The sequence below is a fragment of the Aedes aegypti genome, chromosome 2 (genome assembly GCF_002204515.2).
Source record: "Aedes aegypti strain LVP_AGWG chromosome 2, AaegL5.0 Primary Assembly, whole genome shotgun sequence".
NCBI lineage: Eukaryota > Metazoa > Arthropoda > Insecta > Diptera > Culicidae > Aedes > Aedes aegypti.
Genome location: NC_035108.1, coordinates 243,051,694 through 243,075,835, shown reverse-complemented (window position 1 = coordinate 243,075,835; position 24,142 = coordinate 243,051,694). Strand labels below are relative to the sequence as shown.

General features: G+C 35.4%; 1 protein-coding gene across 5 annotated transcripts in view; it reads right to left on the bottom strand.

Annotated features, from left to right (window-relative positions):
- LOC5575438 (semaphorin-1A) overlaps positions 1-24,142 on the bottom strand; it is a 612,610-nt gene that overhangs the window by 34,069 nt on the left and 554,399 nt on the right. For all 5 annotated transcript variants that reach the window (XM_021844666.1, XM_021844665.1, XM_021844669.1 and 2 more), the window contains exons 9-13: positions 23,041-23,162; positions 19,401-19,481; positions 9,917-10,062; positions 8,985-9,067; positions 8,774-8,917 (exon numbers count right to left, since the gene is read on the bottom strand). In XM_021844666.1, the coding sequence (XP_021700358.1) occupies positions 8,774-8,917; positions 8,985-9,067; positions 9,917-10,062; positions 19,401-19,481; positions 23,041-23,162 (576 nt within the window). The remainder of the gene's footprint in view (positions 1-8,773; positions 8,918-8,984; positions 9,068-9,916; positions 10,063-19,400; positions 19,482-23,040; positions 23,163-24,142) is intronic.

The following is a 24,142-nucleotide window of genomic DNA, read 5'->3' as shown; positions in this document are numbered from 1 at the left end:
CATTGTTAGGTCAAACAGAAAACTTCTGAATTAATTGGTGAGCTCATTTTATACTATTTTTCTACTTTTTGTCTTTCTTCATACATGACAGTATCGCATAGCCGATGTAGGTGCCATTACAGTTTTCAGTATATTTTTATTATTCGAACGACAAAAAACAAATTCCTACTTCTGGATTTTTTCCTCAGGAATTTATATGAGGGTTGGAATAAGCGTCCCATTCATATAAAAACATAAACACAATTTTCGTGTATGGTACACCTTTGAAGATATTTCTTATCATTTTCAGTATCCTCTATTTAAAAAAAACCTTTGTCGTGACCGCAAATTAAATCACTCACATCTATACGTAAACTAACTCGCTCAGTCAGTAGTAACAAATGAAAACAAACGATTGGGAAGAATAAAAACTTTATTTCACTTTTCCACTTATCACTTTTGCCATCTTAGTTGAATTCAGCCTCCTCTGCCATTAGGACGTCCCATCCATTGAAACCCCACTCGATAGTTAAAAAAAACTTTCGATCCGTCTTGATCTGTCAGACACAGTCCTCAACTGGTTGGCATTGGTTGCTAACTGCTCTCCGGAAAGGATAAATCTTATCCGTTCGTTTTGCTATCCCAGCTAGGTCAAATATTTTCCCAGGCTAAGGCTACAACGAAGGCCATCGAAGGAACTCCTAAGCGCTGGAGACTGGTTTCGAAGATTTCCCACCCCCTCCTTAGGAACCAACTTCTTTCTAGTTGGTACAATCGTGCCTTTTTTCGTTCAGCAGCCACCATTGCTTGAAATCAAGTTTTCCTTTCTGTTTCAGTTTTTCTTGCGGATTTTGCCATTCAGCAATATATCTTTCACCCGGTTCGAGAACGACTGCTGCTGCCACACGAAGGGTGCAATTCCTGTAGCACAGTAGCAATTGCATTTCGAGTGAACTATAAGCAGTGCACAAGAAAGCCAGAACCAACAACTTTCCGAGCCGAGTAATTACGACTTGGTCAAACAAAACTCTAAATTATAATTTAATTGATGTTTGCCAAGATTGTGCAGTTTGCCAAAATACATAAGTTTCGTTCGGTGCCTTGAAGGTTTAACAGAAACTTCAGGGGGCAAAATGAGGAAATCATTAGCCGTCGGAAGTTTAAGCACAGACTTCCCCCGGGGAGATGAAGGAATATCGATTGCACTTCCAGGGTTCAGCCGTATGATGATGGTGAGATGTTGAGTTGAGCAGAAGGATATCCTGGTGCCTAATTCGAAACGGATCGACGCAGACTTGAAATTGGGGGAAATATTAAGGGATTATGTAGCATTACCATTGTTATTTTCTCTTACTTAATTATCACGAAGAGTATCAGCTATCAAGTAATAATTTTTCAGTTATGCTTCCAAATTTGTTCATTCAAATTCCAGAAGGTCGTATCGCAAAATTTTCAGCAGGAACTTGGTGGTTTCTACGATGGTCTAAGGACTGTTAATTTTATAAAGTGGACACTTTGTTTTTATTATATATTTTTTTTATTGATAACATCGTAATCGGTTTTCTGTGCATCGTTCAACTATTATTGTACAATGTAATGAAAATATAAAATCTTACAAAATACTATTGGTTGAAAAACTAAATAGATTTTCCAAAAACTCCTAAGACAAATTGTTCGTGAAAGTTCAGCATTATTTCCTACACTAGTTTACTCTAGTGACTTGTCCTTTGTGTCAAAATTTGCTGATACGACATCCTTTTACTCCCAGCTTAATAGGAAATTATACTCTTATCAGTATCATTAAAATTTAAAATATTTTTCTTCATAAAAATCGATAAAAAAAAAGATATCTGGAAAATTGTTGCCCCAAAAATCTGATTTTTGGCTTCTGATTTTTTTGAAAACAAAAAATATAGATTGTCGAATTTTCCAGCTAATTTATAATAATAATTGATTTCGATAACCTACAAAAATCGACCGTTCTAAACGTTGTGCCTTATTCGTGTGAAGTTTAATGATTTTGGTGGCTTTTTATCACAACATTGTACAATATTAGTCGAAAGATGGAAAGCGATTTCATTGATAAATTAAAATGATATACCTCTATGAAAGTATCCACGTTACAAAATGAACAGTCCTTATAGGAGAAACGAGTTTGAATTTTGTATGGAGAAATTTGATCAATAAATTATTTGAGAAAACATGTTCCAAAGACATTTTAGGTAGCAATATAGTCGTTTATTTTCTTTCGTTTCGGCTTGAAGATTATTTAATTAATAGAGAAGGGGATTCTATACAATTTCCCGGAATACCATTATCTGGAATTAATTTTACCGGAAGACTACTTACCGGAATGTACCATTATCCGGAAAAATCATTTACCGGAATGCACCATTGCCCGGAAGGACCATTTACCGGAAAATTATTTCTCTACAATGTTGAATTTTTCCATTAACGTCCTTTTAATAGATTTATGGTCATTCAGGTCAGTATGTTGACTCAAAAATATTTGAAATGACCACCAAAGATATACTGGAGAATCGAGAAAGGACCGCAAAATATTGGAAGTTTTAAAATAGCATGTTTTTGTGGATTTGACTGTTTTATCTCGGGGAACACGAATTTCAGTTTCTCTATGACAGTAACTTGTTAGAAATTCCTATAATTTTAATGATTTTACGAAGTAACATTTTCACTTCCCTAAGTTCATGGCCAAGGATTCATTACACAAAAACTGAAAATATGTGATGCGTTCGGAAAACTTTCACGTATTCTCTTATTTTATATCAGTAATCAGCAAGACTGTTCGCAGTACTGTAGTTCAAGATTTAAAATTTCAGTTTCAGAATAAAAGAAAAATCTCTTGGATTTGTTAACAAAATGTTAAGATCATCATTTAGTAATTGAATAATTGCAAGTGATTAAAAATGAACTTGTTGCTACACAATTCCAATATTAAATTACTTATTTTATAGCAAAACATACATTTTTCTGTTTATTGCGCGGAATATCATTTTCTATTAGAATTTTCTTATAATTGATAAAAAAATACTCGTAATTAAATGAGCAAGCCTCGTCGGATAAATGTACGACTCGTACTGTAAAAATCATCATTCTGTAACGAATTGCGTACAACAATTTTTGCAATGTCGTAGAAGACCGCTTGAGGGTATCAAAAACCATTTCGGGATGCATTCACCATTGTTCTGCAATTTATGAAAGTTGATATGCAATGATTCATTACGCAACTCGAAACAGTTTCGTGATGAAAAAGCGTTCGGTAATAGTCACTACGCAACTGATTTCAGTTCCGTAATCAATATTATCACACTGCTTTATTCAGTGCAGGAAAGTAGGCCGTTTTATGACAGGTTGGCGTAATAAAAAACAGCCTATTACGATGCCCCATCTTTAATATTTTTTAAATTTACATCATAGAGTTTCGATATTAAACAGATGTTTGGGACAAAGTTTCATGATGGAGAAATTTTTAATAAAAAAGTTTTTCTAAGAACAACTGACCGGTTTTCAAAATTTTTATTTTTTTTTGTCAAAATAATATTTTGAAATATAATGATTATACGGATAATATCTCTAGAAGTAGCCATTTTTTATTTATATCAAGTTTAATACAAAAACTTTTATTCAAATATTAAAATAGGCCATTTTCATTAGTTATTCGCGATTCTCCATCAAGGAAAATAAGTGAGTGGAAGGAAATGAGGGTTTTATTCTCGAAAACGTATTATTATTGTTGGAGAATCGCGAATAACTAATGAAAATTGCCTATTTTAATATTTAAATAATATGTTTTGCATTAAACTCGATATAATTCGGAAATTGCTACATCTAGAGAAATTGTTCATATAATTATTATGGTTCAGAATCATTTCAAGATTCTCTTTGTATCATCAGAACGTATTTATTTTGACAAAAAACCAAAATTTTTAAAATCGACCGAAAGTTGGTCTTAGAAAAAAAAATTATAAAAAATTTCTCCATCATGAAACTTCATTCAAAACATCTGTTTACTGTCAAGATTCTATGGTGAAAATTTAAAAAAATCATAATGGGGTTCTTGCGTTATTTAAAATTTAATTTTTACTTTTGAATTTTTCATGAAAAAACATAAAATATTTTTTAGTGCATATTTTTTTTTCTTGCAGGCCAAACGGTTCACTACAACTTCTTCTCTATAATCAACAGTTTCGGAGTTATAATTATTCAAATAAGTTGCATGCAAAAATGTATAGGCTATTTTCATAAGTTATTCTCGAGTCAAAATGATCGTTTTTTCTATGGAAAACACTTATTGTATCATACCAAAAACATGTGCAAAATTTACTGTAAATTGAAGATGGTCGAGTTCTGACCGATTTAACATGGAATTCGTCTTGAGTATTATAATTTGAAAATCACACATTGGTGCAGAATTAAACACCTTATAACAAAACAGGTTTCAAAATCCAAAAATTTCAAATCCATAAAAAAATTCACTGTATGTTAATAAGTAGTGTTGCATGCTCCTTGTGGGCGAGCGACGGAATCCCGATCCATTGTGTCCTGTTTGCGTTTCGCGGAAGAAAAAATGAAGTGTGCCGGTGAAAAAAAAAAGAAAAACAAACGCGTCAGTAGTGTTGGATCCGTTGAATCTGTTGCATGCTCTTTGTGGGCGAGCGATGGAATCCGGATCCATTGTGGCCGGTTCGCGTTGCGCGGAAGAAAAAACGAAATGCGCCGGAGAAAAACAAAAAAAAACGCAACGAAATAAGTATCGTGTCCGGTTTGCGTAGTAACCACACTATCAGTGTCGGTCATTCGTGTATATGCTCACGTATTCATTTCGAATTATATATTTATCGTTTACCAAAACGAATCCTTTCCCATATCCAAACTCCCAGTGTTTTCTTGTGGAAGTGCAGAGGACTCCTCGGCTTCTATAAAGCAAGTAACACGTCAACATTTCACTAACATTCCCAAATTGACCTGCATTCGAACGCAGCCGGCGCCGGTATTGTTTATTATAATAATGAGAGCACCAGTACTTACACATTGAGGATGCCACTGATCCCGAGTAGTGTCTGTTGATTCCCTGTGTAAGTACAGCTGTTCTTGCAATAACGTAATAGCAACTGCGGGCGGTCAATCATGCTCATGCTGAATTTGAAAATGATGTCAAAATTCTTACAACTCGTGTATGTAAACATTTTAATGCAAAACTAAACTTTGTAAATCAGCATAATACGCCTAATTGTACGCAATTTTACTCGAAATAAGCACGTTTTTACGAGAATAAACGGTTTTATGAATGAAAATCTATGTCTGTAATGTTGTTTGATTTCAAAAATAAGTTCAGCAATTCACACTTAAGCTCACAAAACATTTCAAACTAGCTCCTTTGAATCCTTTTTATAACCTTTTTAAAATTACTTCATGACCAAAGGGTCCGCTCTTGAAAAGCTTTTCCATTGCATTTAAAGTTCTTCTTCTTCTTGGCATTACGTCCTCACTGGAACAAAGCCTGCTTCTCAGCTTGGTGTAATAAGAATACCTGGGCATAGAGTATCATCGTACCTGTAACACTATATACGAATGCGAAAATGGCAACTTTGGCAAATAAAGCTCTAAGTTATTATCTGTGGTTTTATCCTTGTGAGGACGTAATGCCAAGAAGAAGAACCCTTATGGAATGGAGAGTTAAATTTACAAACATGAACAAATTAAGAACGTAATGTCAATAAGACAAGAAAAAGGTTAAAATAGCTGCATTCGATTTTTTTTTGTTTGTTTTGTATGGTAGCTCCATCAGAATTTGTTTGAAATAGTTGTGTAGTAGTGTCATTACTAATACTGTCTAGTCGAAATGGTTTTGAATAATTTGTCATTCAAGTGCTATTCTGATTACTCCTGTCTTTTACGTAAGATTAGAGTCTTAAATGTCAATTGTCGTCAAGTTTTAACAAAATTAGGCTGTTTAGTAGTAGTTCTAGTTATTTTTTGTTGTTGTTAAAAGTGTTTATTGGTCATTACGTTCATATATCCTTAAAGAAAAAAGTCGCTTTCCTTGTCTGTTCAACAATTTTTCGAAACTAGCAAGTGTACCCTAATGATCGATCTCAGCGTCTTACTTTCCATAGTCATTTTATAGTGAATATTGAAGAGTAAAAGTTACCTTAGGCTTCTATTACAGTCTCCTACATGATTCACTTTTCGGTGGCAAATGCAATGCTTCACAACGCCTACATTCTACTTGTAAATTTTGCGAAAATGAAGCTGGAATTAGATTATTTATACCGCTGTTACAAAAGAGGTATTTCTTATTATGGCAATGTAAAAACCATATTAAAATAAGATTGTCGCCACTTATTTCTACTCAGTGAATCTACTAGTCATTTTCCTAAGAGTTTCTATGTATTCCCTACGTCGTATATGATAACGATGTATCTAACTAGCTAATAGTAAGAGTGGCTACGGATCATTCTGGTTAGCAAAAGGCAAACTGAACGTCATCAATAGTATTAATGTCCACTTCGAATAGATTAATTATTTGAAATGGGCATCAATTCTATCAATGACGCAGAATGTCCGTTGGATCACATCCGAGATATTATTGCGTCTATGCCATATGAATTATGACGCGGCTTTAAGCAAAAAGTGCCAAAATGTGATACCACCACTACAGGTTACGCCTTTGGTTTCCATCATATGGGCTAATGGATTATGCCCTCCCATCGCGGCAAGGTCGCATAACCGTCTCTCCTGGCTACTGTTGAAAATCCATAAGTGTGCTTGAACATGGTTGAAATTAAGAACACGGTGAGGTTTGCTTTTCCTCCGGAATCTGCGCGGCCCTCTTATGAAGAAATCGCCAAATTTGTCAAAGCATTAAATATTAGTACCATCGAAATGGATACGCTGTACAGACGAGCAGAAACTCACAGTGTTTACTTGAAATTCAAGAATCAAAAAGCGTTCAAGCAAGCAATGGAGAACAATGCACATCCACTTCGTTTTGAATACGCGAATGGGACGACAGTGGTGGTGCAAGCATCAGATGCGGAAGGCAATTTTCAATACGTGCGAGTGTGTGAACTACCACCGGAGCTGCCCGATAAAGAAATATCGTTGGTACTAGGCAAGTACGGAGAAGTTAAACGTGTGATACGGGAAAAGTTTCCTGCTGGTCTTGGATTGGACATATACAACGGCGTTCGTGGGGTGTACATGAACGTCAAATCTGAAATACCACCAGTGCTTTATTTCCTCAACTGGAGAGGTAACATTTTTTACTTCGGAAACAAGGAAAAGTGTTTTATTTGTGCTGAAAAGGGACACCAGATGAGCGCCTGTCCCAAGAAAAAGGTTCAACGACGGAATGGTGACACGGAAATGGGAGAACCATGCACCTATGCTGGTGTAGTGAAAGAAAATACATCAATGGAAATTGAAAAAGTAACGGAACTTTTGGAGATAGAGGTTTTAGAGGAGGAAAACATTGTGCCGGAAGAAATATACGCGGAAACTCAGGAGAAGGAAGATATACCGAAATCCAAGGCCAAACCAGTGCCAATAAGATTTTGGAGGGCCAACGGAAAGACATATACGCAGTATGCAGGGATTGCACAGATTAGTGTGGAAGACGAAACGGAGCCGCAGAAGAAACGTGACTTGGAGGCCAAGGCGTCTAGGAGTATTTTGCCACCTAAGGAGAAAAAGCAGCGAAGCTCATCCCGACTGTCGTCTATCGGTTCGAAGTCCGATATATCGGATTAGTCCGCATGTTAGTTTTTCATATTATAGTTTAATTGAAATTGTACAACAACAATACAATTTAAATGACCATTGGCTCCGTAAAGTGTTAAACACGTTTGAGCCCAATAAATAAACAATTAGAAAAAAAAGGTCGCATAACCAAGGGGAGGGAATTAGCTGCATTCGATTTCCAACTAATATTCTTCGAACATGATGCCTTTTGAATCAGTTTTGGCACAATTTAACGTTATTTCGGACTGATTGAACTCTGGTGAAATTGAACTAATGACAATAATCGAAAATTGGAGAAGAAGAAATGGGTTTCATTTTCTCCCAACGATTGCCGCCGTTTCGTTGTACAAACCATCTCATCATCATCAACGTCAGCAAAATGGATAGCGATGTGGAGTGTTCTTTCTTTTTTTAAGGATACTGTTTCTGGTAGGAAAAAATCAAGCGCCAAGGAACGGAAACAACCAATGGATGCTCGTCATTTGAGTTTTGTCTTATCTTGCTTTCCATCCCATTGTGCGATTGTGATAAATCATTGCGTTTTTCTAACCTTTGTTTGCATGGCGTATCGCATTGCATCGGATTGCGCCACCATGCAGTCGAACAAAGGAATTATAATGAACTTGGGAGCTGAACTAGATAGTGAACTTCAGGAGATACAGTGATAGATACAATGTTAAGACCACCAAATTAGTTTTTTTATGTTGATCGATAAATTGCTACACTTTAAGCATATTGCTATTGTGATTGTAAAACATTCTTTCGTATATAAATGCAAATTTCAAAAATTAGTATAAGATGCTTTTTCTCAAAAAAAAAAATAAATGAGCCTTGAGAAAGAAAGTGTTAAACTGCATTGTACTGCTGGAAGAATATTGTACTTACAAAATACTGAAAACCAACGATTATGAAACTAAGAGGTGTTCGTGAAGTTTTGTCCATCACTGTATATCATATGATTCTAAATTAATTTTTGTCAAACATCAGATTTCTCGTCTTACCACTTTATGAAGGAACATATCAAACTTACCGTATTGCATGGTTCTAACGATTTCCAAGCTCCGCACCGGTTCACTAGTTGGAAGAGCATCGATCTCCTCGATGACAACCGAGGTGACCTTCTTGTTGGAGTCGGCTGATTCTGCATTCACCGTTTTGATGATTTTTCCGTGGTCTGTAAGATGGATCGAATTAAAAGTTAACACCCACTCAACTCAGGTCTCATTAACTTTGGCCCTTACCTGTTCCGACGAATATCACATCGTAGGTTTTCCCGCCGGGAGTTTTAATTTGCGGATCGACGGCGATGGCGGTGAATCGATAGCTGGTAGGAAAAAAGGCATGCAGCGGAACCGGAAAGTCAAGCGAAATGGGACGAAAATTAGTATGGAGAAACACGTTCACGCCTGACAAGGTGCAAATCGCATAAATTATGCGCATTTCATAGCCGACCGCAAGATTTAATTAATCTCGTCAAATTAGCATACACCGTGAGCGCGCGAACGGTAATGCTAAATTAACTAACAGAGTGCAGGCGACCGCGGCACTGTGGGCCAGAAATCAAAATTTCGCGACGAAAGTCCAACATCTTTTTCGAATAGAATGAATTTTGGAGACAAATTTCTCATTACTGAGACCATGTGTTATTGTATACAAACGATTTTTTTAATTTATTACATAATTGCATTGACGCTTATATTGAGCTGTTCGGTAATCCAATCCGCATGGTTATTAAATTATTAACTCATTACGCCTACGCGTCGTAAAGATGGACAAATTATGGTTGAAATTATGAAAAAAATCCACGTGCTCGGCTCTTCTGAATCTTCTCCGAAAATGACAGAAACCTAGTGAGCTCAGTACACACAAAACTTCAGGTTATTTGTAGTTCGTCATCCAAATTTCAGCAAATTCGGCCTACCAGAAGCTGAGATACAGATTCCCAAACTTGGGAATTTTGTATGGAAAAACAGCATTTGATTATTAACTTTTGTCATTGACTGTAGACTCAATCGTTTCTTACTCGAAATTTTCATGTCTGTTGCCTTAATTTTTTATCACTTTTAGGTCGAGTTTTGTTCAGTAGGAAAGTGCTTGGAATTTCGTCGCGAAATTTTCATTACTTGCACATAGTGCGCGACCTCAGTAAAAAAAACCTAGCATTTATACTTACACCGTGCTGACTCGGGTCAAAATCGGTGAACCGAAAAACGTTGGCACATTTTCATCCATCAGCGAATGTGTCTTTTTGAAGTTGAGTGTTAGATCCGGCAGGGTTCGTGAATCGTTGTGACACGAGCCAGGACGTGGATCCGGTACCTGTTTGGTTGTGAAAAATGAAAAGAAAAAAACGAGTTAGAATTGCATGCCTATTAGAAACTTTCTACTTTGATATGAAATTAAGATTCTGGAGTATTTATGTGAGGACTGCATCGAAAAGTAATTAGTGACACATTTCATTACCTCAGAGAAGCTGCGTAGATCTTAGGAGGTTTTTTTTATTCTCAGGGCTGTGTACATATATCTTCTATACAGAAAAATATGGTTGTGCTTTGCCATTATTTGTCATCATATTTGAAAACTTTTCAAAATAATGACTATATGCACCAAAAAAATCTTAGACCTCAAAATACAAAAAAAAACAGCAAAAACCGTGTAAACATGATTGATGTGTTAAGAGTAAATTCCACTTACAGGGATACCTCGATGTAACGTAACTTGCTTTTTATTTTCGTTACGTTATACCGAAGCAAAATATGTGTTTCTAAATTTCGTTCAACATGTATTTTCTTGATAAGAAAATGAACCTTCGATTGATTTTATTTACCAAGCAGGCATTTTCAGTCCTTCTTTCATTATTTTTAATAATTTATGTTTACGTCTCCTTTGGAGTGATTCCTTAAGAAATACATTCCGGAAATTTTTTTGGAGGATTCCTTGAACACTCGAAGAAACTCTAAAGAAATTAATAGATGAGATCTGTCAGAAATCGTTAAAAAATAATGTTGAGCAGATCATGAACATTTATAGTTTTTGAGGTTTTTGGCCGAATACATGCACGATTTTTTTAACATCAAGAGCATTCCATGAATTATTTCTGGATTGTTTTTTAACACGGCTACTGGAAATAACCGTGAAAAATTGTTGGAATTCTGTTTTTTGTTTTATTTGCGACATTTACACCAGTTGGTGCATTCATGTCGACAGAACCAATTTGTGAATCTCTAGACATAAACTCCTGCAGAAACTCTGGAAAATGGAAAGTATCGTGAGCGGAATGATTTGAATTATGGTATAATTCACTTTATATTCTGGAGAAATTATTTGGTAAATTTCTTGATCAAAGGCACAGTAGCAGTGGCGCGGGAAGTGGGTAGGACAGGTAGGACATGTACTACGCACAAAAACATCTGGGTAGGACACTCAAAGGATTGTCCTACCCACGATTTAGCAAAAAATATATAAAAAATAAGGTCAGCAGAAAGCTTGTAAAATAAATTAAACTATGCTTCAGAGAAATTTTAGAGACTATAAAGGGTCCAACAGGCTCTTCATGAATTCTATCTCAGAGACCCCTAAGAATAGCTTCAGGAGGAATTCTGATGAGTCTCCGAAGAAATTCTATTTCTGTGGTTTTCTTTGGGTAAATCTAGGTTGAATTCTTGAGGCATCCAAAACAAAATTCCCTAGTCAAACTCTTTAGGAAATTTTCGGAGTAACATCTAAACATTTTATCTTAATAAATTGCAGATGAAATTCCTGGGGAAAATCACGTAATTCCAAAAAGATCTTGGATCTTGAAATGCCTTCTCTGATGCTATGAAGAATCAAACTCTTCAAGAAGGAACTGCCTGAACTCCTGGCTTCTAATAGGTTTCGTTTTGTTTTCTTGGTTCCTGTTACGACTGTTTATAACCTCTTTCTGAACCTTTTAAAGTCTCTTTTTTCAGGCAATAGGTCTCTAATTTCCTATTTTAAGCCACTTGCGTAGTCTGGCGTGAAAATGAGGGGGTTATAAGCAAAGGGGTGTCAGTGAAAAAAAAACTCATTTTTGAGAAAATCTACTTCGAACTTTAACTGAAATTTTTCATTCCATACAAATTGTATGAGAGCCATAAAATAAAAACAAGCCCGTTTTCTAACAATCATGTTATTTCGTCTAATGAGCGGATAAGTCACTTGAAAATATCTTTAGAACGCTTGGAAACAGAAGAATTTCCTCAACTCAAAACCGACCAGAATGTCACTTACACCCCTTTGCGTTTGAGCCCTTTGAATACGGTAACTTGAAATTTCCAGTCTAGGATTCCATAGGGTTAAAATTTTTCTTAGCTTCAATGTGCACCAAATATTTTCCAACGTTTGTCCTACCCATGGTTTCGAACGTGGACGCGCCTCTGCACAGTAGAATTCATAGATGTATCTTTCAAAAAATTGCTGAAATGCCAGATTCTTGAAAACTCAATCCAGAATTCGTTGGAAACAGTTTTAAATACATCAAGGTAAAAAAATAGCGCTATATCGAGGTAAAAATTACGTTATATCATTTATTTACGTTATAAAGAGGCTACGTTATATCGAGGTTACGTTACATCGAGGTATGATTGTATATGTAAGAATAATCATGAAAAGTTACTGAAGAACACTGAATACCGACGAACATTTGTAGAAATTATTGAAAATATCCGTTGAAAAACAAATTGTGGAGCATACTTGAATTACTTAGCAGGTTTTGGTTCCAAAAACGTTGGAATTTAGCCTGAAATAATTTGTAGGCTTATATAGCAGGGATAAGTAGGAAAAGCAAAATAAGGATGCACAGAGGTCTAGTTTTTCAAAAAGCTGACAAAACACAATTTCCAAACATATGTTAAAGATGTAAAACATAGTCATAGATTCATCTACAATATAATATTGTTAAGACAACATACAAGAATTTAAAAAGAAAATTATTTTGTAACATTTTAGAACGTGAAATAGCAGTATATCTCTACAATCCTTTATTTTTGTATCAAAACCCGACTAATTCACCTTAACCAAAAACGGTGTATATTTGGGTTTCATAATGTTTGGCATAATGTGCTTTATTCGATGACGAATTCTTAAGCATTTTCGGATGCAAATATATTAGTGTCGTTAACCCTCTAATACCCAAATTTTTATTTTCGATCTAAATATCATTTTTAGTTATTTAAAATCGTTCTAAACACGTTTTGGGCAATGATTTATTTTTATTCGCAAATCTATGAATTTTGGTTTTTGATTTTTATAATTTTTATTTTTGAACATCCCTATCCTTTCCTAGAAGCCTCTTCTAGTTACTGATTTTTGGCAACAATAAAAATTCAAGTTTTCACGGTACTTTTAAAAATAATAAATTTCAAATATTTTTCTGAAAATATTTTTATTTTCCGTGTAATTACCGGAAACACAGGTTTGGAATTATTTTAATACCACCAAGCTCTTCTTCTGTAATAGGTTAATAGTAGAAAAATAGAAAAGGTACGATTTTTTATATTTAACGTTAAATTAACCCCAGGCATTTGTAGATTATATAAGAATACAATTTTTCAAACAATTTTCAAAAATACAAAAAAGTTTCAAAATTCATAAAAATCTTGTCTCATATGCGTGTTATGAGTCAAGGTTTAAGCCAAGTCATTTTGATTTCCGAGCTACGAAAATATACACAAAATTCCAAAGTGTACCCCGTCTAAAGGCGGGGTTGGGTATTAGAGGGTTAACCTTATTTAATCAACAGTTTTGTGATTAGGTATGCCGAAAAATAAGAGGATAGCTTCTTTGTTCCGTAAAAATCGCTTCCCGCAGCTTCCCGCGGAGATATTTGGCACAAACACAATTTCAAGACTAAGGACTCTATTGAAGAAGATTCCTCTTGCCTAAGTTTGACTAAACGTATTTTTTTTTTGAGAAATTTGAAAGCTTCAATATGTATGGTATATCGTGGGGCCCAGATAGCCGTAGCGGTAAACGCGCAGCTATTCAGCAAGACCAAGCTGAGGGTCGTGGGTTCGAATCCCACCGGTCGAGGATCTTTTCGTAAAGCAAATTTTCTCGATTCCCAGGGCATAGAGTATCATCGCACCTGCCACACGATATACATATGCAAAAATGGTCAATTGGCATAGAAAGCTCTCAGTTAATAACTGTGGAAGTGCTCATAAGAACACTAATCTGAGAAGCAGGCTTTGTCGCAGTTGGGACGTAACGCCAGAAAGAAGAAGATGTATGGTAAACAGTAATTTTGTAATATGGGAACTAAAAATATGTGAATTTTCCAAAATAGAGTCTTCAATTCTTAATCCTGTCCCGAAACAATATTTTTGGCTAAAAAAAAGTAAAATATTAGGAATGCAAATTTTCTGATAAGAAATTTTAAATCTGAACCACTGTGGGTGGGCTATTTCTCAAAAAGACGTTATAATACGATTATCCATAAAGAAACCAGCATGTTAAGCTTCATAAAGCGTTTCAGACACAATTTTCGGGATCCATATACGATTAAAACCTTGTACATTGCTTATGTAAAATCAGTTCTAGAATATTGTAGTGTTTCGTGATCTCCACATATAAAAATACATTCATCAATCAAAAGCAACTCCTATTAAATGCCTTACGCAAATTAGGCTGAACAACGTTTCCACTGTCATTATATGAGGCTTGATGCATGCTTATTGGCATTCAAACTTTAAATGAGCGTCACGAATTAGCCATGATTTCATTTGTCAATGATATTGTAGCGTATCGTATTGATTCCACCAATCTTTATCAAGTTAAAATTTCTAACGCCTGCAGGACGGTTAAGAAATTGGAATTTATTTGCATCAAATAATGACCGAACTAACTATGCCAAATTCGGCCCGATGATTGCAAAAGATGTCTCTTTACAATCAGCATTGCACAGAAATGGATCCGACGATGTCACGAACAAAGCTAAGACAATATTTTAACTCCTTAAGATGTAATACAACATAGACTTAAGCAAACATGTCGTCTACAATTGATTGATGAAATAAATAAACAGTGGGATTCCATTTTTGACAACACAGTCGAAATTTCCAGATGCCAAAAACGGTAACAATGCCAGAATTGGAACGTTTATTTTATTTTTAAATTAATACACTATTTGTGTGTGTGTGGGTCATGTGAAAGCAGTAATCGCATAAGTGACCTTTATTCAAGAAGTGATCAGTAAAAAACAATGAAATTTATTAATGTATTCTTATAACAACGTATTAACAAAAATGGTCTGAGGTTCACAAAACCGCATAAGTTTTTTTTTACTTTATTGAACATTTAAAATCTGTTCAACTTTAAGGCCCTCGCCTAAAATTTGACAAGATTCGGGAAGTTGGAATGGCTTCTTTGCTTTATGTTTCCGACAAAGTAAAGCATCTCATAACTAATGATTGACTGCAGTCAATAGGGCAAACATGAACAGCTATATCTCATGATCCATAAATGCTGTCCGTAATTTCCTAGAATTTACATAGGCTTCTTGTAATTTGTGTTTGAAATGAATTCTTATGGCTTTTTTTAAGAAGTTGAGCTTGATATATGTTTTAACTAACCTTATGGAATCAACGGAAATTCACAGGATTCTGCTATAGAACCTCAAGAACACGAAGATAATCTTTAGGTGCTAGTAAGGAAGCTACTGGAACTAGAAACCTGTTAAAAACCCCCAAGATTTCGCCAGAAGTACTCAAAAAACCACTAAAAATTCACAGTACCCCGAAAGGAGTTTACAAAACGTTCTAGAAATCCTGAGAGTTTATAAGGAATTATCATATTTCGCTCAGCATCCCAAATAAATATTTATTCGTTCTCAGGATTCCACAAGAACTTTTCAGTGTCCGCTAAGAATCACCAGACACTCTTAAGAATCGTTTGAAAGTTCTGAGGAGCTCCATAAAATTCAAGAATCCCTTAACGACTCTCCAGGGCACAGTTAGGAATCTCATAGACCTAGCTCGTAAGAAACATTCTTGATTGAAAATCTTGTATAGAAGAGAAGATCCAATCTCTTCTAAATAATCTCTAACCAAGTAGAAACGTACAAGGGAATTAAAACACTCTTAAACGTATGTATCGTACGATTCAATTATATTATTGAGTAGTTTGGATTGTGCTAACATTTGTCATGGTGGGCTATTATATAACGCATTGGAATAAAAAAAAATAGTAAAATATGCACACTAGGGCGATTCAAAATTTGAAAAAGTTTGAAAAACCAATCTCCCATATCTTTCTTACCATCCTTACCATATAAGTAGTGTTCCATGAAATTTTCAGCTACCTAGAGGTTATTTAAAGGTAGCCCAAGAAAAAAGTAGGTTTATATGGAAATTACTATGGAGAAATTTTGAAAAATGTTACAAACACGTTAGCACTTCAGTTTTAAGTACAAACATATTATCCCATAGTGCAAACTCATTCTCCAAACCATAACAAAGAATGTTGCTGAAGAGCGCGATAAAAGAAGAGATATTCACAAGTTTATTTGCAATTTTTTAGCTTTATATGGGATTATAGCCCTGTAAATATCTACAAATATCCCACACAAAATTAGCTCATAAGAGATTTGTTTGTTCAGCAACATTCTTCATTAAGGTTTCCATTTTGTTGCCAAAATGGGGGGGGGGGATTGCTAAAAAGGGAACATGGCAAAAACAGAGCATACCAAAACAAAGGGATCCCGAGATCCTTAAAATTAAACAAAGTTTAAAAATACAATCTTCCATATTTCTTATCAATCTCATGATAAAACTATAAAATTTTGAGGTTTTCCGGAGGAGTTTAAAGGGGGCCCAATGACGATGTAGGTTCACTATCGAGAAATTGAGTACCCTATCATATAAGTATAAAGTTTAAATTTATCATGTCATAGTGAAAACTCATTCTTTTAATCATAATGAAGAAATAAATCCTTTTTGAACTAATTTTATTTAGAATGTATGCATAAGTTTGCCGGACTGTAATCTAACGTCTTCTTCTTCTTTTTCATTTTCGCATTCGTATATCGTGTGGCAGGTACAATGATACTTTATGCCCAGGGAAGTCAAGGAAATTTCCATTACGAAAAGATCCTGGACCGACCGGGATCGATACCCAGACACCTTCAGCATGGCTTTGCTTTGTAGCCGCGGACGCCAACCACTCGGCTAAGGAAGGTCCCAATCTTACATGTAGCTAAATATTAGAAAACAAATTCATAAATATCTTTTCTTGCATCCATCGAATTGAATTGTTTTCTTCGCCAATTTCCTTCATTATGATTTGAAGAATTGATTTTAACAAACATTTTAAGAATAATTTCCAAAAATTCTCGATACTAATTTTCATAATCTGCCTGCAACGTCTCGAGGCCACCTTAAAATCACCTCCAAAGAGGCTTAAAATATTTCGGACTACTATTTTTATCGTAGTAGATATGTTAGATTGGATTTACAAAGCTTTTTGAACCGCCCTAATGCGCATGTTAACTTCTTGAACTAAAATTTCACTTTGCTATTCACAAGGCGCTTTTCCATGACACTTTGAACAGCTGCGTAATAGGGATCATCAGACTCACGAAACTATTAATACATCCAAGACATGTCATTAAATGTTATCACTTGGATTGACTTTTCATAGAACCATCGCAAAGAGCTAACTTGGGTATCCGTTTTCTTTATCTATCGTTAAAATGTTCCGCAAAGAAGCGTGAGAGGCGGAGTTTGAATATGTAACTACCCGTCTCATGTCTAAAAAGTATCAAAGAAATTACACTCCATCGCGGTTTGGACCAGACGACGTGGATGCATGACGGGGAAATCTTCCTTCTCAAAGTGCCCGTGAGGGGCGATATGCTGCAAAGAATTCAACACGGGCTTCAGATTTGATGCCTTTGATCATTTACATCAAAAGCACCTATTTGTAAGAGCTTTGGAAAGCGAACCTCTTCTATGCTGCCGCCTTACGGCCCGAAGGCACCTCAGCCAAGGTGTTTGAGTGTACCGAATGTTGGGTTCGGTTGGATAGAAAATGTTAAAAAATATAGTGTAAGGTGTGGCCCAATTTTCTTTTTAAGATTTCTAGCTCAATTCAAAACAAATCTAGAAAACTTAGTCAAACAGGCTTAAGTAAGAAAAGTAAACAAACTTACTCTATCAATCCTACATGTTTTGCAGACAAAATTCTACATGTTTCGCTCTAAACCAACTCGATTTTTCACTTTTCGATCGATTAATTTCAGGATTTAGTAAGTAGAGTAAGTAGAGGCGTAAGTAAGATTTTCAATGTTCGCAACCTAACTATTACTTTCACGTTGTATGGAGAGAAAGTGACTTAACCACGAATCAAAACAAAACACTATTTGAGCCGAGTTTACACTGGTACAAAAACGTCGTAACTGAATGAAACGGCTTATCATTTCGTCATACAATTTTTGTTGGAAACGATAGAAGCTTGTTTTAATTAATTATGATTCGTGGTATACGGCTAACTAGCCGAATGGATGTTTAACAACTACCGTAAAACTAAACATTACATATACTTTGCAATTGGATCAAATGAACAAATTGATGTGAAGTTTGCGAAAAAGTCGGTGAGAATCTAACTCACGTCTCCCTGTTCTCTAGATAGGGCGCGTTACCCCCTACGCCACGAAAGGACTCATGGACGCAGAAGTAACCTGAATTCAATTTCAGCTCAATAATCACGTGGTGCTATGAACTACCTAGTATTTTAACGCGAGCTGATTGCATGCAACATTTAAGCGATGTACACGGCGATAAAATGTTGAAAAGGGAATTCATTTTAAAACAGTTGATTATTCCTAACTAATTTTCTCAAAACCATATGAAAGTTACTTACGTCGATTTGAAAAAAGTATTCGAGTAATGTTATGAATATCATGGTGGTTTGAATGCTATTCAAGTAAGAGACTTTCACTTCAAATATTATAGAAATTGACATTCGGAAACGAAATGGCTTTATGTTGCTTTAAGACTTGAAAATTGATTAATGTTCGATTGCATGAAACAAAATACTTTTGGAGTGTATTAGTTTTTGCATAAATATTTGGAAACAATTCTTGGCCTATAGTGGGAAAAAGCTCGAATCAGCGGGACAAAACTGCGGGCCCAATGTATTATCAATGTATCTGATCGTGTGGAAATAATCACCAAAATAATACGTTTTACCTTACTTTTGCGAAAACCAATAACACTTTTTTCAGCAAATTTCCGATCAAAATTAAGATTGTATTTTTATGCAAGAGTCACTTTGTTACTGCTAAAAAGTATTTCTGTCCACAAAATATCGATATATTGACAACCGGTGCGGCAAAAGATCGATGAGGACAAAAAAATTCAAAACTGATATAACTTAAATTGAGTTATTATTTTGATCAGCAAAAATGCTAATACATTGAAGGTCCACCGTGTAGTATTTATTTCTCTTCAGCTGTGATAGTTTTTCTGAAAATATTGTTTTTCCCACTAATGACAAACTTTTGCCTCATCTTACTCTACAGCTAGGCTCTGACTGGAAAGCTCGGCCAATAAGACAGGACGAAAAATGAGCAACATAAAATGAACAAATAAATGGCCCCGGTGTTGAAGAGAGAGCGAGCGGCGTGACGGAACACTTACCTTCGATGGGTTAACAGGTAGCCAATTAGAGTTTAATCCACTCTGCTCCTTGAAGTTGCCTTCAAACGTGTCGGCGATATCCTGTGATTGCGATAAAGAGAAGAGAAACGTATCTAATATTAATACCTACTACTGGAATGGGTGGGTGGCGGAAAAGCCTTGTGGAAAGCGTGGAGAATTGATTAGGTTTTAAAACAGTTTGAGTAAAGCCTAGAGTAAAGCTAATTGATATCAACCGATAATAACACCTAGGATCTGATATTTATTTAAAAATGTAAACAAGATTTTTTTTTGTGAAAATTACAATAAACAGTACTTTTTAGTCCTATTTTCCTACGATCCTTGTTTCCACCCGTTAGTGAAAACTAACGGTGGTAATCCTTCTTGGACACCGTTTCGGAAGAAACCCACTTCTTCTTTCGTTTATTCACTAAACATGGTTGCAACTACAAACAAAAGGAAGAGTGAATCTCTGAATTCACAAGTTCTTTCCAAAACAGTGGGATTTAAACCTGTCACTAAATGAGGCAAAAAATGAAGAAAGGACGTTTCTCCGGAATGCGCGCTTTCTTCCAAGGACGAAATGGATAATGTTGATAATTGCATCGAAACGAGCAATCAGTTCGATACTCTAGACAAATTTTCCGATCACCAAATCGAAGCAGTCTCTAGCCCAGGATCTTTGATTCAAGTCAGTTGTTCCAAATTTGGGGGATTTAGGCAGAAGATCTAGGGGCCCAGATAGCCGTAGCGGTAAACGCGCAGCTATTCAGCAAGACCAAGCTGAGGGTCGTGGGTTCGAACCCCACTTAAAATAAAAAAATCTATTTCTGGAATTGAAAGAGGGATACAAATTATTACTAACTAATTGCGAAATAGCTCAAAAATTTACTTTGCTGTTTGAAAGCGCGCACAATTTCATTTTAGGACTTACTGGTCCAATAGAAAATTAAGTTCATCAGAGAGTTCTGTTTGATCTTTCGACCTTGACACTTGCTTTTGCCGGGGCGAGCGACGAGGGCAGGATCAAACATGTCGCGCGTCGGTCTCGTAAGTGAAAAAGTGGCGTGATCGGTGAGTTCGGTTGGAGTAACTGAAAAAGTGCCGCGATCGGTTAGTTCTGTTTGATCCTTCGACCTTGACGCTTGCTCCTGGGCAGTGCGTCAAGAAAGCCCGAACAGTTTTTTTTTTATTCTTTTTGGGTCGCGCGCTTATTTTTTTTTTCCTGAGTGCTTTTTTATAGCTGAGCAAACAAGTGAAGCCGAAAGTGGATTGTGGCTGCTCAGTCAAGGATAACGGATCAATTGGTGAGCTCGTTTCATGATACTATTTCTAATCTATAAAATATGTATGACTGCACATTCAATCGTTACAATGGTGGGATGTAAATATGATTTTTCAACAAACTATGGATGGTTCGTCACTGTGAGTGTCGACACAAACTCTGATTCATGATTTATTTATGTTTAACATTTTTTTTAGAACACCTCTTATATACCTTTATTTTTGTAATTAAAAAAACTTTGAATGGTTCGACACTACAAGTGTAGACTTGCGAAAGGTTCACTTTGTTCAACAAACTTTGGATGGTTCGCCACTGTAAGTGTCGGCATAAGAATAAGAGTGTTCTATGATGTCCCAACCAATCGAGTTTTTTGTTTCTTCTCAAATGAGTAAAATATAATAACACATGCTTTCGTCCTGACAGCTGTAGGAATGTTACATTTAGGTATTTGTTCAACAAACTTTGAATGGTTCGTCACCTCAAGTGTCGGCATAATTTTCCTCTACATAGAAATTGTTCATATCAAATGAAAATATTATATTTACGTATAAGCATGTTTATATCTCACAAATCATTGTTTATCATAGTCTAATCGCTTATCAAAGTGAATCCTATGACCCAACGATCCTCCCCATTAACAAACATCCCTCCCAGTAACCTTTGTGGAGATGCAGAGGCAAACACGGTCTCCAAAAAGCAAAGGTTACACACTAACATTCCTTCCCCCAATCCCACCTGACTGCAAGGACGTGGCCGGCGCCGTTATTGACCCTGCATAAATAGAGGCACTGAATTATGCACACTTAAGAAGATTATGGCCAATCCCAGCCGAACTTCTAGTTGATTCTTTGTGCATTTTCACTGACTTAGGTCAATCACGGAATAGCAACCATTGATATGTGTAGTCAGTCTAAGCTAAGCTAAGCTAAGCAATAGAAAATTAAGTTCATCAGAATTTTTAAAACATTCTCAATCAAGAGAACGTTTTCGAAAATTCCTCCAGACAAAACTCCGCAGAACCTTCCAGCTATCGTCCAATCCGTCCAATCAGCTTGCATTCCTCCATTAGTGAACTTTTAGAAAAGGTCATTTTGAACAGAATGATGGTCCACATCAACAAAAAAAAAACAGTTTTTGCCAATGAACAATTCGATTCCGCCATGAACATTCGACCACTCATCAACTATTACGTGCAACAATTTGTATTCGTTCCAACAAATCTGAAGGCTATTATACTGGTCATAGAAAAAGCATTTTACAGTGTTTGACATGAAGGCTCGATTAAAGAATTAAAAAAACTTTTTTCCAAAATACATTGTTAGAATTGGAATGTCAGACAGAAACAACCCCTGTGTTAAAAAGTAGAACCACGATGGTGTTTTTGTCGACTAAGTGAACGGTCAAATATGAACAAAAGTTCAAAAGGTCATATTCGGAACAATTTTTGAAATTATAGTTTTGATATGATATAGCCATTATTTGACCGGGAAAGCTTTTATCATAAATTTTGGGACCCTATTGTACGGTCATCTATGCTTATGCTCAACTCTAATTCCAATTTAATTTGAAACTTGAAAGCAACATGTAACAGTTTCAAATTAGTCTTATTTAATTAGGATGCTAAAAGTTGTGGCGAAGAGCGGATTCAGGTTAAGGTGGAACAGTTCAAGCTATCATACAATAAAATAATTATTAATTTTGTTTTAGTGGAAGATCCTAACTTTAATAATAAATAATTTGTACACCTATAACATTCGATCATCAAACCTACTATTAGCTTTTTGACTTGCACCTAAGATCGAAATTTATAATAGTTTTCTTGAAAAAACAAATTAATAAAAAAATCTTTTTATGTTTTAAACGAGAGAAAACATTTGAGAAATCATTGATATGAATGCACCGAATTTTGTTTTGCAAAACTTAAATGAAAACGCAATCCGACCATGTTGGCACTCATTCGGCCCAGAAACAACCGACCTTAAATAAGATTTTTGCGCTAATGCACGCTCTGGTACATGCTCAATTCCGCGTATACATTTTAAATACCAATCCTTTATCAGTTCAACACTCGGCGCTACAATTACCTTCCTGCCGGTATAGAAATTTGCAAGCGAATTCCAAACTATACGGCAATGCGTGCCGGCATATCAATTAGGATATATTTTGCACCGCAGAGCTTTTGAAAAGTAGCCATCGAAAATCGGAAACAGGCTGCCGAAAGGCGCTTTATTCGGAAAATTTAACAATTACTGGTTGCACTCAATAACGTTCTGGGGCTGGCAGTGCCTGTACTCTCGTGTAATTGAACACATGTAGCCTAGCAGCCTAGTTATTTTAGGAAAAGGTTTTTGTTACCTGTAACGAGAATGCGCATATCGCCGATCCTGCTATCGCATTGGTTGATGTCGAGAAAACGGAGTAGATTAGCTTGGAGTTTCCGTTGCCGTAACGTCCTTCGACCAGGCTGCTAGTTGATTCTGGAATTATACGAACAAGAGAGGAAGAATAATTAAAAATAGTGTGCTGATACCCGGGTAGAGGATGATAGCAAAAGAATAACAAAATTTACCATTAAAATAGAATGTTTGAATAGCAACATTTGTTCTTTGTTTGTTTGAAATAAGAGATAAAATAACAAAAGTAATAACTAAGTTTGTATGGTATAAAAACTAAATAATACCTTATTTTGTCATTGTAATAACTAAATAATAGCAAAAATATAGGCAACAGTAAATAAAAAAATATGTTATTATTTAGATATTGATAACAAAATAATAACTAAATATGCTATTCACGTGTATATCAAAATAATAGTAATTTCAGTTCTTTGACTATAATATCTAAATTTAGCATAATCGAAAAATAAACTTTTTGCTTTCCAGCAAAAAACTTTTGCTTTTTAAATCTTCAATAAATACCATACGAATAGTAAAATGAGCTATTAGGGAGCCGAATCCTATTCTTGACACTTTTGATTCACTTCGGCAGTGGGGTTTTTTGAAAGCTATTGAACATATATTTGGACACAATGTGCGTCGTATTGAAGTGCTTTTGATTGAAAAGTTTCAGACCATTCGGTCGAGAAAAACTCCCCATGTCAAAGTGAATCATGGAAGTGCCAAGTAGCTCTGAACCCTATGGCAAAATTTTATATTGGTTTGTTCTCATGAGTTTTTAAACAGTTTTCAAAATATTAAAATAAAGACATATTTTACAGTGATGGCGATGTTTGTTATTCTTTAGATGTTTAATGTTTTTTTTATTATTTTTGCACAAATAACATATTTCACGCTGATAGTATATTTTGTTATTGACTAGTTATTACATAACTTTCAAGTATATCATATCAATAACAAATTTTGCTATGATTGTATGTTTTGCTATAGATGAGATATTCAATGTCATATATTAATAACATAATAATGGTTAAACTAGATATGATTGCGTAATTTGTTCT